Genomic DNA, 16,867 nt, shown 5'->3' with positions numbered 1-16,867 from the left:
ATCCATGCCAGGTGATATATTAATCTAATTTTAAAATGTTCTGCAGCATCTTGCCACATAGTATGTAAACTTTACATCACGGCTGTCTAATCACAGTGTTATTTAAAGTAAAAACTCAGAAACAAAATACAGATTCTACCTTTGAGACAAGAAAAAGAAATGGAAAATGTTAGAAGTAGGTTTTCACCCAGACAACAGCCACAACTTAGTTAAGCCCTGTGGGCCTTGAGAAAAAATGTTTTTAAATTATCAACTCTTCCCTGATTATATGGTCTTGCTTAAAATAATCTAGAAAGCACAGCTAAACAAGTTCATTTAAACTCTTGGGGGACTAATTACAAGCAGTTAGGCAGAAACAAACTGCTTTCAAATCTACAGATTTATAGTTCATAATAAAAGACATAACATGTCCTCCTGACTGGTCAATGCATTCTAACAGAAAACAAAACTCCAGTGGTTTACTGACCATAATCTCCAGAGAACTGAGATGTTCTGCAGATTTCAATTCACAAATAGTCTCCATGACTTTCAGCAGCCAAATTTTAAAATACATGGAGCACTTTTTATTCTTAAATTAAAATTGCAGGCATGTAAATACTATATCTATTTTTAAAAGCAATCCCAAAAATTGTGGTTTGCAGTTGCAACAGTTAATTATAACGATGCCAGTACCAGTACATAGTGAATCCTGCATCACCAAAACTAGTGCATGCTGGTTAACCCAGACATACTTTCTGAGCTCACTCATCAGATCACAAGATGTTCATCACAGAGCCAAACTTAAATTTTCCTTGATGAGGACAAGCACGTTTTATTTGTGTAAAGATAGTTTCATAATTCTTCTGAAGGCATGAAAGAAAAACATAGTAAGCACCACTCACAAGAGTGACAAGCAGCAAAGAAAACTGGATGGCAATCAATTCACTTGCAATGGTATGCTGACCACACCCTTCATAAAAAAACATTAATATCTAAGACATTTAACTCATCTAAAGATGAACTCTAATAGAATCAGTGAAATAAAAACTAGGATATCTGGTAAATGACAGAAAATGAATGCTGTCATTGCCATTTACTGCTAGAATTTATTAAACATGGAAGAAATTTTAAAAAGGAGTGTTTGCACTTATTGGAGTTTATTTTTAAATTTATACAAAAGTAAAAAGAACAGAGAAGTGTTTTTTCATTAACTTTGTTGCATTTTTTTTAAACAATACCACCAGCAGTTCACTTCCTTGTTAAGAATACTTATGGATCTGGACAAAGTCATACACTTGCCCTTGGAAAACTACAAGATATAACAGCATGAGAGTAAATAAACCACAATTCTATGATCTGTTAGTGATATATATCACTTTCCTATTTTAGCACTTTATTCTTCTCTTTCCAGTCCTCATTTTATTATTTCCTATTTCTATGTAATCTAATTTTCCCTTTCTCAGACTTTCTCATTAAGTAATGAAGTAATCAGGTCTTGCTGCCATCATTTTTTTCTGCTGTCCAGCGAACTGTTCATCCATCCCTTCCTTCTGAATTCTCTGTGTTCTCTCCTCTCGCACTCATCTTTGTACACATAAACTTGCACTGTACATTCTGGTACTTCCTGGCATTGTTTTCCTGTAGTCCTGTCCAAGTCTGCCACCAGCTACAAAGACCAATAAGAGACGGTAACACACTTGCCTTTTGAAAACCCTTGATTCAGAGTAGAATAGTTATCAGTGAACTCTGGGGAAAAAAGGGAATTATGATGACGAATACATGTATCTCTGTTTTACATAATGTTCACAGCAAGGAAGAACTAGCTCAAATACTATGAACTGGTATTTTAAAGAAAAGTTTTTCAATATAGAAAATACTGGTCCTACTGAACAAAAAGAAAAAAATGGAATTCTGGATTTCTAAGCCTAAGATACTAAGAATGAATTAAATTACATTCTCATCCTACAGACGAGTACATGAATTCAGGAAAACAAAAGAGTTGTCTGTTACCATGCATGCCCTTTTAACCACCTGCTAAAGCTAAAGAACCTAGTTTTAGAAAAACTTAAGAAAATACCAAAATAAACCTCAGACTTTGGAGACTTGAATTCTGTTTGGTTCACTGTGCAGAATGTGATGCTGACTGGCAGAGAAAATACGGAATATTTTGTTCTTTTCTCCTTTAACATAAATGACACCACTAAATAGAGAGTTTACTACCTCTCATGAAAGGAAGTCTTTTTAGAGGCAATCTAAACATGTAACTGGTTGTTTCACAAACTTTAATCTACCTCCTAGACCACTCTTTGAAGAATACAGGAGGAGAGGAGGTATAATGTCTGTTGTGGAAAGAGTCCATTAAATTTAGGGTGCCTGACTGAATTTTCAGAATACTTTGCTTTATACACACTTCACACAATGATGAAATTCATTGCATGCTTCAGAGATCAGATATTCTAGAAAGGTACCCATATTATGAGGAGCTGATAATTAACAAGTAAGACTTAGTAAGTTGCTCTGTATCACTTGAGAACCACACAAGGGAGGCGATGAATAGAATCCAGAGCTCTGGAACCACACTGAGTTGTCAAAAGCAGGAAACCCTTCTCCTTCTTCCTACCATTCTGTTTACCACACTATTTCTATTCTACAAAACTGAGACGTGTCCTTGAACAGAGGTCCTGTTTGAAAAGTTAAAGTGCTTTTACTGTTCAGATGCGACTCAACAGCACAGCAGATATGAGCATGATATAGAAGTCCAGCGGAAACGACAGCATGCTACCATCTAATTAAAGATTAAATCCTGCTCTTAGCTTGCTCCTTGGCTCCTGACTGCTCTAGTTATCCTCCAAGACAAGCCTACAAGCAGCTCTAAGAAGAGCTGAATGCAGTGGATTGCTCTCAAAATGCTGTGAAGAAGACATGGCAAAGAGATCACACACCTCTGCAATATACAATACTCAAAAACTATTTAAACTTTGCACTGCCAAAATGCTGCTCTTGCCTTTGTGCTCTACCTCATGGCATTCAACACATATCCTCAAGTTCACGACACAGAAACATCATTTTGGTGGGCTGTAATGCAGTTCTCACTTCTTATTTTATAGATTCTTTGAATTAAAAAACATGCATCGAGTAATAGCTATCTTGTAACAGTCACAGATTTCGTCAAATGGTATGTAATGCTGATACAGTCAGTCTGATTTAAAGAGAACTAAACTTAAGTAACGTTGAGCGGACATTAACTAGCCTCTGACACAGCCTCACAGAAAGGTCCCTGTTTCACATAACAGACCCAACTACAGAAAACAATTTAAGATTTCATAGTCATCCTTAATTCTGTCATTCCCTGACTTCTAAATAGTTGCAAATTTGATGTTCTTGATGACAGCTTCCTAAGTGTTGCACACACCTAGTCAAAAAAACCATAACATTAAAAGACAGACATGTTCAGAGATGGAAACAAGTATTGATTAGAACTTAGATTCACCTACAGTTTTGAGGTAAAGCCTATGCTTTGATATAGAAGTATTTCCAGCTCTATGCCATCTAGAGCTTTCCAAGATCAGGATGTAATATCACATGAACAAACCTTGATCACTCCATGCACTCACTACAGGTGATCAACTACAGTAAGAGGTAGGAAAATTTTAATGCCTTTAATTCAAACACAGTCTGCCCTAAAGTCACTATATGATTTTTAACCTCATAAATAAAAAACAAGCCTTATTCTCCTTTTTTTACTTTCAGTGAGAAATTCTTTAAATGTTTAATACTTTGTTATCTTCTGTCGTAGAGCAAAATGTCTCTTCTAAAGACAAAGTTCAAGTAAATAAGACTTCAACAACAGACACCATAATGAATCTTTTAGAAATAACACAGCCACACAGTGGTTTGTTTTCTGGGATTCCTCAACACTTCATATTTGTATTAGCCAAATTTTCAAGTTACAGTCTTTGTCCCTACAGTCTTTGTCTCTACAACCTTTGTCTCCCTTTTCTTTTTTGCTGACTCAGCTCCTTTTTAGAATTGTGTCTTCTTTCGGCATATGGCAAAAGGTGTTTCATAAATTGGGGGGAATTGCAGGTACTCATAGGGAGAAAGCAGATACAATTTTTAATGTGAACTACAGCTACAATGAAGTATTTATTCCCTGAACACTGAGCTCAGTGAAAATAAGTGACCATAATACATCCTCATACTAAGCTGACAGAAAGGTTTAGCTGCCATAAGGTACTGAAGAAAATTTCTCCCAAGCCCCTGCAAAAAGTTTCAGATCAATAAATGCACACAGTTTTCAGGGATCCACAGTTCTTACCTTAAAGGTTAATGAATGAAGTCAAAATGTTTTAATCTAGACAAGCGCCTATTCCTTCAGAGCCAGTTATTTTTTCCCATTGTATACTGTTAAATCTGTGAAATGACAATGCGTGACTAAAGACCCAGAGCTAAAATCTGTCTCTACTTAAATCAATGGAAGTGTTCACATGACTTCAAAAAGATCATTTACTCATCATAAAAGTAGTATTTGACAGTACTTTTAAGGTTCTGATACTTGGAACCGACTTGTTATAAGCTAGGCACTTCCCCTCCTCAGACATCTTTAAAACGTTCATTTTCTTTCTACACTGACCATTATGAAAATAGTAGTTAAAAAAGCAATCTTCCACCCAAGAACCCAACCAATGAACAACAGAAAAATTAGAATAAGTTGGCACCTTCCTCTATTTTGTTTCAAGACTATTTAGTAGCACAGAAGAGAATTTGTGCTGTCCTTTGTGTATGGCTATACATGGCATATTACACACAGCATGTTACATATGGCTAAGCAAACAGCTGTATTTAAACAGCAAACAACTAGTAACAGCCACAGCAGCTTCCAGCAGAAAGATGAGTCATGATGGTTCTAAACATGCCCCTAGTGGCCAGGAATAAAAAAAAGAGAGGAGGACAAGTATTTGACCCAAAGGTTCTCAAAAAATTGTGGTATCTTCCTCTTGCTGTGGGCAGTGCATAGTGCAGTAGAAAACTGAAGTTCTGACGTGGAATTAAAGCGCTCTCCCATATCTTCTGAAACAGAGGTATGTCGGGGAGATGATGCATTCAGTCTCCAGAGAGAAGAAAGATACTGTTCACACAGCACTTCTACTCACCAGTCCTTGCAGCAGCAATGGTGTTGGCTTTGAAGGAAGCCAACTTTCCTGCTCTCCCAGCCAGAGGTAAAGAATTGCATTGGTGGCCACTAGAGGGAGGATTAGGAATATAGTAAATTGTGGGCAAAAGGCACCCATGATGAATCACATGGGACAACCTACAAATCCCCCACTGCTGCCAAAGGGCAACAATTCTCAGATACTGCTATGGGCTGGGAAGTATAATCCAGTTGTTATCATTGGCTACAGAAGAGCTGCCATTATGTACCCTAAACTTTGGTGGATGGAGGATAGGAAGGTTGACTAGAATCATGTGAAGCATACCTACAAACACACAAAGACACATCCCTTTATTTATGGTTGCCTTATTTGCCTTCTGGTCTTTAATCTCCTTACTTAAAACTTCTGATGTCCTTTATCAAGAAAGCTCCTGTGAAAAGCAAACATACCAGCTTCAAGCGAATCTCAGAAGAAGCATCAGCAGAGAGAGACACTGTGCCAAGATACACTGTATTTAACAAAAACATCTGAACATAGTAAATGTACTTAAATACAATAAAATCTGTTGTGATAAAATAAATGCTCTTTCACTAAATTAAGGTTTGAGGCATGTCTGAAAGAAATGGTTTCAATTAGTTACCTAGATAATTATTGTAGTAAAGTGTATCCCGCAAATCAATTTACCCCATAGTTCGCCTGCCTGGTGTCTTACCTCCAGCACATGTGGCAGAACATTCTGACCATGGCAAATGGTTCCATGCAAAGCCAACTTCATTGTCTCCACTGCCAGTGCGAGAGATGGGAACATTGAATTTATACCTTATACCCAAATTTTGTTCCTGTAGCAGAATCTGTAGTTGAAAACAACTGGTTATACCATTAAAACATGCAAGCAGAGGGCAGCTACAGTGACATTTAATCTAGGTATGTTATGTCCTGTGGAAGGGAAAAAAGTAATAAAGGAAGCCATAGTAGTTCTTTTAGGTATTCCCAAAAGAATCTGGACTAGCTTTTAAAATATACAAAAAAGAAAAGTATTGTAGGCTGAGGTAAGCTTTGCTCCCCAACCCCCACCCCCTTAACACAACTTTAAAACTTCTATTTGTTCTAAAAAGCCAGTTTTCATAAAACTAATGTCTGAATGGAAATTAACTTGACAGCTGAATAATTATGAGGTCAAAGTTGGTTAAAGACATTACTGTGCAAACATGCAGCAATCTTCACTGAAATCTTGTGAGGAGCTACCCACATAGTAGTTATGAACCCAGCTCTGCCCTTGTTAGCACTTCTAGTGACGATAATGAGAGTTATAATAGTAATGGCAACAGACTGTGGCTGAGCTCATTGCTTTCCCCTAATGCAACAGCCAATAGCATTAGCTCAGTGGAATCACACATGTGATTCCTTTAAAGGAATATCGAAACTGTCACTGCACCCATATCACTGCAGGTGGTATAGATGGACGTGCAACAATCACCACTTTTTACCTACCCTTACACTTGAACTCCACTTCCACATAACACCTGCTCAACACTAGCCTTTGATTCTCCACCAAACTCTTTCTTTCTGTTGCTAATAACATGTATCATGTTAGACGCATGTTAGACCTGACACATCTTAGAGCTGTTTTCATCCCCTTCAACCTCCTATGATATTTTGCAGAGGCATATCTGCCTCTCTCCACTGGACAAAAGAGCAGAGAACTTTCAGTAAGAAATTCAGTGGCACCGACTGAGTCAGAAATGGCACCACAGTCATGGTGTAACTCACTCCGTATGGACTTTCTAGCATATCCACACCTACAGAACTAAAAACAGGATTCCAGTGTTTGAAAATGCTGCCTAAAATGTGAATATCCAAGCAGCAATCATTCTATATACAAAAATATTGTCTGGCTCAAACAATCCCTGAATTGTAAATATGGCAGCTGATAGAATACACAGGGCAAATATCACCTGGTTCTTACACCGCTCCTCAGTGTAGTAGCACAACAGTAGGCTCACTATTGCCTGCTGTCAGGGTACCAGGATCCTGCTCCCATCTTCTGTTACATTCTTTTATTTCGTATCCTCTGTTCAGAGTAACGTACCTTGCAGCAACATCCTTTAACACAGGTCAAACCATGACACCGCCTGTGGTAAGAGTGTACTTCACACTCAGGCCAGGCTAAAAACCACTGAGGTCTTCAGAGGTGTCAGGAACTGTCATGCTGTATCTCAACACTTAATGTACCAGCAGTATGAAGAGATACAGTATATGCCTCATTCACAATTTTGGCCACCATTATTCTGAACTATATTTAACAGAGATGAGGTATTTTCTGCGAGATTTCTTGGGGCTCTGCTGGCTTCATCCCTGTTTCGCCACAAAACAGTCAGTTTTGAAAGGTAAGAAAGCTGTGTTAACACAAATGCAAGGTCCCAGCTAGGCAAGTGTGTTTGGAAACACAACCTACTTTGATTTCTTTCATGGCCTTGTCTTTTCTCAGAACATAAATACATACTTCAAATTACAGAAATATATTAATTATAACTTTACCATGACTATGAGATTTTCTGAAGTAGGGCCTAATGCTTCCAAAGACTCTGGTTCATCTGTTGGCCTCTTGTAATGGAAAGCTGTTCCAGCAACATCAAACTTTCTTGGCCAGTCAATGGTCCAGGCACCATTTATATAGTAGTCATCCTCTTCGGATTTTAAAGCTTAAAAAAAAATACAAGCCACCTAAAAATTGGAAGCAGCATTTATAATGGAGAAGCTATTGCAGATTAATGTACTAATCTGTTAGAAGAATACGAACTTCAGCTCAATATGACTAATTTTTCAAGCAATAGAAAGCCTTTTCTTTAGTCCTGGTCAAAACATCCCTCATGCAGTTTGACAATATTGCCTCTGCAATAATATGCAATGTGTACCCTTGCAGATTTCAACATGCACGTGAAAGTGGAATGAAACAGAATGCCTCAAGCAACTTGCAATATATTTTCCACTTTAAAAGTGAGCCCATGTGCAATGTTGTTGCTGTTCTACATAAGATATAGGTAGCTCTGACCTGTATAATCAACTATCAACCAAATCTTGATTAAGAAGCTGGTGCATGGGATAGCTATCTCAGATAACGCAGAAGAAAAAAAAAAGTAACATAGAGTCTGATGTAGGGAGCAAATCAGCTCTTGCTTTGTTGCCTTTGTCCACTGGTTTGATTTTTTCCTTCTTAAAGCACAAATCCAAGATATTTCTGCTACAAACCCAAATAGCAGCTACTTGGTCTGTTATGTTATTTCATTAGTCCTAATTTACAGCCTTAAACCGTAGAAGTACTGTAGATAAAATAATTTCTTAGTTAACCATCCAGTTAGGCTGGACAAGCACATACTGTTCAGGAATGTATGTTTGATATCATATTAATAATATTAGATTAAGTTTCTAAATTTGAAACTGACTTCGCATCACATGATGAATGTTCTGTTAATGAGACATTGACTTCTTGACTTAAAAGGTGGAATTTCTATTACTTAAATATAGACTTCTTGACTTAAGGTGAAGATTACCAATTTACTCAGCGTTCATATTCAGCCATATTCAGCAGGGATTGGTAGCAATTTCCATCAGCACCATAAGGTCTAAAAAGGAATGTCTTTCCATAGCATCAACTTTACTCCACTGACTTCCCTGGATCTACTTTGGGAACAGTCATGTCCTTTGAGAGAAGAAACTAGCTCTTCAAAGCTATTTGCTTATCAAAGCTAATTGCTTATCAAAGCCATTCCGATTCCTTATTGCCTATATAGGTTATGTAGTACAAGAAGGAGATGGTAAAACAAGTGAGTATAGGAGAACAGGACAAATCGCAAGCAGTAGCGTACTAGAAGAAGGGAACAGTCCTTCACTATTTACCTATTTTACACAGGTATGCGAAATAACTGAACATCAGTATTTGGTTTTATCAGTGGACCTATTTCCACAAAATTTCTAACCATCCTGCTTTTACAAAATCTAGATTAATTAAAAGGTCACAGGGTCTTCCAAAGCTACTGAAACATATGAAAGTCCCTTTTACTGTGCCTCTCAACCCCAAACATTTTCTTGTATGTCTAGTATCTACCAAGAATAAATAATGAAGTAAATTCTTTATTCGTTGAGACATACGAACAACAATGAAATGTATAAATGAGCAAGAGAACAAATGTTCTCACACGTGTTTACATGATTAATATTTCTGAAATTATGTTATCATTGTATGTATGCTTTATACATTTAAACTAATGTGTACCCACAAGCAAAGCAGTTCAATTTTTACTCGACTGCCAAAGAAAAACTCATCTGCATTCTGTAAATAGATTTACCTAATGGTAGTTGTTATGTGTAGGTGAGGGCGATGGAGTTGTAAATTAGCATTTGAATAATGTAATTACGTGACAAAGATAACGCAGTGGCATAATGCTATTAGCATATTAGACAAAAGGAAAAAGTTATTGTTCTAATCAAATATTTTAAGAGAAATTGAGAATGCAGGCAGCCCACAGAAAATTGGCACACATCAAACTGTACATAAGGGGAACATAAAGGAAAATGTCATCCTGGATCAAGCCATTTAAGGGAAGAAAACAGCATAAACTAAACACACATTTTTTTCAGCAGATCTGAAAATAGGCAATTTTGTTGTTGCTGGGTTATTTGTTGGTGAGTTTAAAATACTGAATTATTTATGCAGCTGCTGAAGAATGTTTTTGTTGTCACAACACCAGGAGTGATACTCATACAGAAACAGGGGGAGGGAGGCTGGGTGCTGATTGAGCTAAATCAGTTACTAAATGTGAGCCTAAATTTGAGACTATGGTTTGCAAAATCAAACCTTAGTTTAAGGAATCATGGGATGTTTGTATATGCATAAATGGTTATTTCCAACTGAATCAGTTCTCTAATTTGGTTCATGGTGTGGCCACACAAACAGCTGTCCTGGAACAACAGAGGGAACTTCAAAACTACCGAGAAGAAGCTGTGAAGTTCTCACTGCCACTAATGAAATATCCATAAAACAATACCCTTGAGGTGTGTGTTTTAACATAAGAAACTAACTTTTAACTACCATTCTGCTTCTGTAGTTCTTTTCGGGGAGCAGTCAAACTAGAAACCTTCCTTTCCCCAGAAACTGGTGATCCTAAAATAGTGATCTGGTTCACACTCACAGAACAAAACATCCCATTAAAAAATGAAATGGCCTCCGTGACTTAGTAAGATTATCTTTCATTAGGATATAACGACACCTTTGAAAGTTGGAAATGAAAGAAATTAGTGAAGGAGAGGAATCTCCCATTTGTGTAGTCAGAGCTTCTGTGACATGAAGCAAGGTAGTGCGGAGAGCCTGAAAACCTTTGAAATTGTGACAAGCCCATAAAAAGTGTTTATGTACCACTTTAAATTTTTAGATCTGTGACCGGATTCAATACCAATGAATGTATTTTTCATTTAAGCCAAAAAATTTACATGTTTCATTCATTTTATACTGACGGTGCAAATACAAATGCTTCTCCGATCACCGTCTTCTGCTTATAAAATAGAGGAATAACACAGTCGTATTTGTTCTGGTTTTCAGCTGCCCATGGAATAATTCTTAGCAGAAAACAACCATGATAGGATGTATTGTATGCTTCTCTTCCACCACCTCTGCCTGAAATGACAGTATGTGATATATGAGCAACCTCACCCACAGTATATTTTGACATGAGCAAGGACCACAGGGAGTGTGATGCTGAAAGAATAATAAGCTCTCTACTGTTAGAGTAGCAGTGTTATTATTCCTGCGGAGTGGGGGGAGATTGATTATCTGCTGAATTACAGAAGGGTGGGGGCAGACAGAAAGAAAAGTAGGCAATCAACATTAAAATGTACCATTATAGCATCAGTATAATCAATTTAGGAATTAATGTATCTAGGAGGATAATCGCTGTTCTAACTCACACTTACAGGCATCATAATTGTTTCCAACATGTTACTGTTACATATATAGAGATATAAATCAACTATATGGAGTACAGAGTGACAAAAGGAGCCTCATCAGCTGCTGCTCAGCCTACGCAGATAATAGCTTTAGGTTTTGTTAATCTGTTAGTTTTCTGTACAACTAATCATCTCTCTAATCTATTTTTGACCATGAAATAGGTGTTCTTGCACTACTGTGAACTGACTGCTATGCAAATCCAGGTCCAGAGACTTTCAGACATGCATGTTTTCTTGAGTTCAATGAAGCCAGATCTGTACACACATTTAATTCTGCACTTTACAACAGGCTTCCTGAATGAGCTCAAATTAAGCATCTAGTTTTCTGCAGCTCATTTTCCATATCTATAAAACATGGATGGCATGTAGTTCCTACAACTCAGTAACAGAGAAACACTGTGGAATTAATACAATAAATAGTCTCAAGATAAGAAGACAGGATCGTGAGCCCTGAAGTAACTATGGCTGTTGATGAATAATCATTTCAAGAATAAAATCACGCTTCAAAACAGTATAATCCCCCAAGATCAGAAACTTCCCAGATGGAAGACACTACCTCAGAGTGGGACAGTAGATCATCTGAGTGTTCCTGATCCATTTCAACTCAAGTCTGACACAATAACTATAGCAATGCTGACTTGATTTTGCACTGAGTGGACAAGGAGGAATAACTGGATGTATTTCATTAGCTCCATTCAAGAGAATATACCCTAAACCACTACTGCAACTTTATGATCACGAGCTAATATTAACAGCTAGCAATTCCCTCTGCTCCTTTTACTAGGTATACAGTCTGGCAAAACCAGAAAATGTACCTTCAAATCACAACATAAATTCTGACTTAATAACAGTGCTATTTAAACCATGCTCTTACCAATGTAGTTCTTTGACATTGCCACTTCTCTTATTTCAATGTGCACAGAACCTCTTGGTATTTGAACCACTTCCATATAGCCTATAAGACAAAGGTAAATGTTATCATTTACATCAATCAATATTAGTTATGAAACTATTATTTACTAAAATTATTTACTACTAAAAATTAGTATGAGAAAGGGGATTCAAATGTACTTGAACACTTCCTTTTGTGTGATATAAAGGAAAATTTCATACAAAAATTAGACGGTGATAGCAAGAATTTACCATGTAGTCAGGAATTCCTTCTTCTAAAGTTCTAATAAAGTCTTTTCAAAAATGTATCACAAGTGATTAACGTATAATATTACCTTAGGATCATAGGACAAAGTAGGTTGGAGAGGACCTCAGATAGTCATTTAGTCCAACTTCCTGCTACACGCTGGGTCAGCTAGGGGATCAGACCAAGATACTCAAGAGTTTTATCCTGCTGGGTCATTAAAAACTCCAAAGATGGAAACTGTACAACCTTTCTGGGGAACCTAATTCATTGCTGGACTGTCCTGCTGGGAAAAAGTTTTCCCTTCCATTCGGTCAGTACGAGTCTTGTTTCAACTTACAGCCATCGTCTCTTCTCGCACTGTGTACCACCACTGTGAAGAGCTTGGCTCTGTCTTCTCCATAACCTCCTCATAGGTGTTGGAAGGCTGATACTAGGTCACCACAAACCTCCTCTTTCGCAGGCTAAATAAGCCCAGTTCTGTCAGTCTCTTCTCACACAGGGGCAAGAGCTCCAGACCCCAATAATTTTAGTGGTCCCTCACTGAACTGAACTCACTGCAGTGCATCAATCCTTTTCCTGTTATTGAGAGGCCAAAACTGGCAACACTAAGGTTGCAACACTAAGGTTGCAACACTAACTATTTTGAGCTAAGCTTCAAAATAATTGCCTACATACATTTCCTAAGTTCTGAATATTATGAACTTAAAGAGACATTTCTGAATTCTTTCTATTCTAAAATTTCATGTATGACTAAATATCAGATTCTACTGTACACATTACAATCATATATGACATTGTTCTTAATACACCACCATAAGTAAATAATAATAAAACCCCATCCACTTCTTTTTAAGTGCATTAAAGACCATAAGGACTAAGTATTTAGTAATGAAACATATTGTTGTATTTGACATAAATCCAAACATGGAAAAGGAAACAAAGAGGCAAAATCAGTCAAAGTGAATGATCAGCAGCAATGCCACGCTGGAAATCAGTGCAGCACTGTAATTTGCTAAAAAGTTATCTAAACACATTATGGAATAGAATGGGCATATACGTGCATACCTCCTCTGGGCAATGAATCATTGAAGAAACCTTCAATGGCTTCACATGTACTCCCATCTCCTCCACAAACACGGCATCTATCTTCCTTGGCATCAGACCCCAAAATATTATCACAACCTACATGCTGAGAAGAGATAAGAACAGATATTTTAACAGGACGATGGTCTTGTATTACTATATTCACAGGGTTTTTTGAAGTGTTTCTCTCAAGTTTGAGATATTCAGTTCTTTTTACCTGCACTGTTCTTGATAGCTGTTACCATAAGTAACAGGGTTTCCACTTACCAGAGAAACAGAAAAGAACAACAGACATTTTGGGTTATTAACAATCTTGATTGATAAGTACTTTGTATTTCTACTGAGATGTTCAGGAAGGGATTTCACAGCATTTTACAAATGATGTAATTTTTACGGTTATCAATAAATTATTAGTGAAGTTTTTTTTTATTTAATATTACAACAGCTAATGGTGTTCTCCTATATTGCACTGACTAGGTAAACATTTGCTGTGTGTTTGTTAAACATTTATACAGTATAAATCGTATTACAGTTCCCAAAACCATTTACAACTGCATAGATCATATTTCCACATCCTAAAGACAAAGTTATTTCTATAAGTTTGAGTGTCAAGTGTGAATGACTTCCCTGTAAGAATGAATGCAGAATGAAACTAGTGAAAGCCTGAATGACATACTTCATTAGGTAGGATTCAAAACCCTTTGGAAAGACTAACTACTAATCTTACTAACTTACTAATCATAAAAAGTATGTTAAAGATTAAAGTGTTCACATTTACTGTGATTCAGCCAGAGCAGTGTTCTAGTTGGAATAGACGGAACAGGCTGTGGAACAGTACAAGGAATCTGTTCATCTCCTATTGCCCTTTCCACTGATTCTTGAATGGAAACCACAAAGCAAGAAAGATGATGACAAAATGAGAGACTCTATGAATGCCTGTGAGAAGCTACTGAAATTCAAATGATTTGTCTGATTTATGCAATACTTTTTTATGGTTTTGCCTCAAGTAACAAGCAAGCACTGTTATTAAATGTAGGAGATAGTAGACACAACACAGTAATCCACAAGTACTTTATAAAACTTTCGTAACCTTGCATTCTCCATTGATACAGATATCCAACGAATCAGCATTGCACTGAGTCCCATCTATTACTGCAGGAGCACGTTCAGTGTAAAAATTATAACCTTCAGCCAAGCAGTTTAATGCACATGGTTTAACCCCACCTGGACAACAAAAACAAATAAAATAAAACCAGAAAAAAACCCCACAGGAATCTCGAATTGTTAACAATTAGTTAAAAATATATATGCAAAAACAGACCTGAAATTTATAATCTTATTTCATACCTGACATTTTATTTAATCCCCCTTTATTGATTTCTCTACTTGACTCTCCTTTCTTACAAAAAAAGATGATTTTGTGTAGCAAGTTGTGGCAAAGTTGGCGGAATCAACAATGATTTCATTATGTTGATACAACCCTAATGATTATTGAATAATGTAAAACAATAAGGGTACCACTTCAGCATTTGAAAAACAAGAATAGCAAAAGAATGTAGTGCTAGAAGTATCTAAAGGTAAATTTCAAAACCAAGATCAGACAATTTCAATTATGAATTTAAACTACAGCTCAGGTCACATGGTCACAATGATCCTTTTTAGACTTTCAATCTAAAAAGTAAGAGTGAAAACATTCAAGTCAATGAAATACAAAAACATAAGGAGGACTTGCTCAGAGTTTAGAACAGGAAAAAACCAAATTAAAAGAGCAATCTATAAACTTTGAAAAATGACAGAAACATAACTAAACTCGATTAAATTGTCTCAGAAAAAAAGAAATTACAACCCTTTTTCCTGCTGCAAAATACCATGTTACTACACAGTGCATTTACAATTCAATTACTGAAGTAGTATTTGGAGTGTCTTATGAATACTTTTACTTCATGCACCTTTTCCTAATACTCTGATCTTAAGAAAGGAAGACTTAGTGTGAGGGGTTTTTTTATATTTAACTCATCCCTGCAGCATGAAAGGCACAGATCACCTGTGAATCTCTAATTCTATTGCAACTGCAGGTGAAGAAGGGCTCCATGGTTTTAAAGCGGAGTCCCGACAATGATGCTTGCTCCCCTTCACAGGAAAACAAAACTCTACCAGGATAGAGACGGCTCTTCTGCAACCTTTTCAGCAATTGACAAAAGCACAAGCTTAGCAGATTAATATCTTAATCAAAACACTATTTACAAACATTACTCTCTATATTACATTTATATAATTTTGAAGACTTTACATAAGAGAACATTTTTGCAATGCTAACCATTACCTCCAGTGTAGGGTTTCCAGTTATAATACTTTCCCCGGAAAGGCATATTGTCAAAATCCGCACATTGCTTTTCTCGAAAATCATGGGCCCCTGAAGGACATGGCTAAAAATAAAAAAGAAATAAAAAGGTTAATTTCTTCTTATATTGCAAACACAGCCGTGATGCAAGAGACTAGGAGGTGGTTCTCTGCTTTATCTTGCGGCTTTAATTCTGAAGCATGCCTTATTACTTTACAGTTGAAGCATCTATTTTGCAATCTTAGGCTGGCATGAAGCAACTGAAGTAATTTAAACAAAGGTGTTACATAAGTTTCCATAAAACCTGACAATCAGATGCTTCATAACTTGACAACTATGCTTCATAATTAACCCGTAGACTATCTCCTTATAAACACACATTAAAAACAGCTAAAATAAAAATATTTTAGTTAGAGCTGTTATACTGTTCCAAGCAGCTGTACTGAAATGTTATTAAGAAATAAAAAACCCCCATTAAAACGCTTTATAGAAAGCTGTGTCACCTCTGCTCACTTGGAGTCTTTACAAAAGCATTGTGTTAAGGCTGAGAATGAAAATATATGTCACGTTTGGCTCTGCTGTTTCTCAGTCTACAAACAGGAAGAAATAAAACCTGCTTTTACTTCAATCTTCATTACTTTGCACTACCAATTACAAAACTGTAATTTTTTTTTTTTACCCAGAATAAGATTAGATACAGGTGAAATTCATCTCGGAAGGAATTATAGGAGAAACAGTATTTTTTGCTATTTCTCACATTTTTTACCAGCAGATTAAAAAAAAATGACAACTAATATTGAATACACCCACCCAGAATTTAGATAGCACATTAAACATTGTTATCAATGTTTAAGTACCTGCTGAAATTGCAAGCTTCATCAGACAAAATATTTGAAATAGAGATTAAAATCATTTTTCAACTAAAAGAGAAAAGAATTTGTTTGACAGAAATCAGAGGTGTTAATAAATATTACTATTTTATGAGCAACAGAAGAGTCCATTATATGGCTGGTTTACTTGTCTTCCTAGGTATCTAAGTCAGTTACCACTGTTCAGGAATCTCAGTGTGTTCAAACGAAAGGGTCTCTATAAACACAGACTACAAAAATTTACTGTACAATGCAAATATTAACATAATAATTAAGATTCTAAGAATACACTAATCAAGCTCTT

The 16,867-nt window shown here is 36.4% G+C and overlaps 1 protein-coding gene across 1 annotated transcript in view; it reads right to left on the bottom strand.

Moving 5' to 3' along the window:
- Positions 1 to 1,483: 1,483 nt before the first annotated feature.
- The window catches only part of LOC104489703 (A disintegrin and metalloproteinase with thrombospondin motifs 6-like), a gene marked incomplete at its 5' end in the record, with an annotated part of 110,138 nt that continues 94,754 nt past the window's right edge, over positions 1,484 to 16,867 (bottom strand). The window contains 8 exons of the mRNA XM_010131897.1: positions 1,484 to 1,645; positions 5,582 to 5,640; positions 5,845 to 5,983; positions 7,671 to 7,834; positions 12,007 to 12,087; positions 13,336 to 13,459; positions 14,444 to 14,577; positions 15,677 to 15,779. Coding sequence (XP_010130199.1) covers positions 1,484 to 1,645; positions 5,582 to 5,640; positions 5,845 to 5,983; positions 7,671 to 7,834; positions 12,007 to 12,087; positions 13,336 to 13,459; positions 14,444 to 14,577; positions 15,677 to 15,779 — 966 coding nt within the window. The remainder of the gene's footprint in view (positions 1,646 to 5,581; positions 5,641 to 5,844; positions 5,984 to 7,670; positions 7,835 to 12,006; positions 12,088 to 13,335; positions 13,460 to 14,443; positions 14,578 to 15,676; positions 15,780 to 16,867) is intronic.

This window comes from Buceros rhinoceros, unplaced genomic scaffold (assembly GCF_000710305.1).
Source record: "Buceros rhinoceros silvestris isolate BGI_N320 unplaced genomic scaffold, ASM71030v1 scaffold5482, whole genome shotgun sequence".
Taxonomy (NCBI): domain Eukaryota; kingdom Metazoa; phylum Chordata; class Aves; order Bucerotiformes; family Bucerotidae; genus Buceros; species Buceros rhinoceros.
This window is presented reverse-complemented; position numbering and strand designations above follow the sequence as displayed.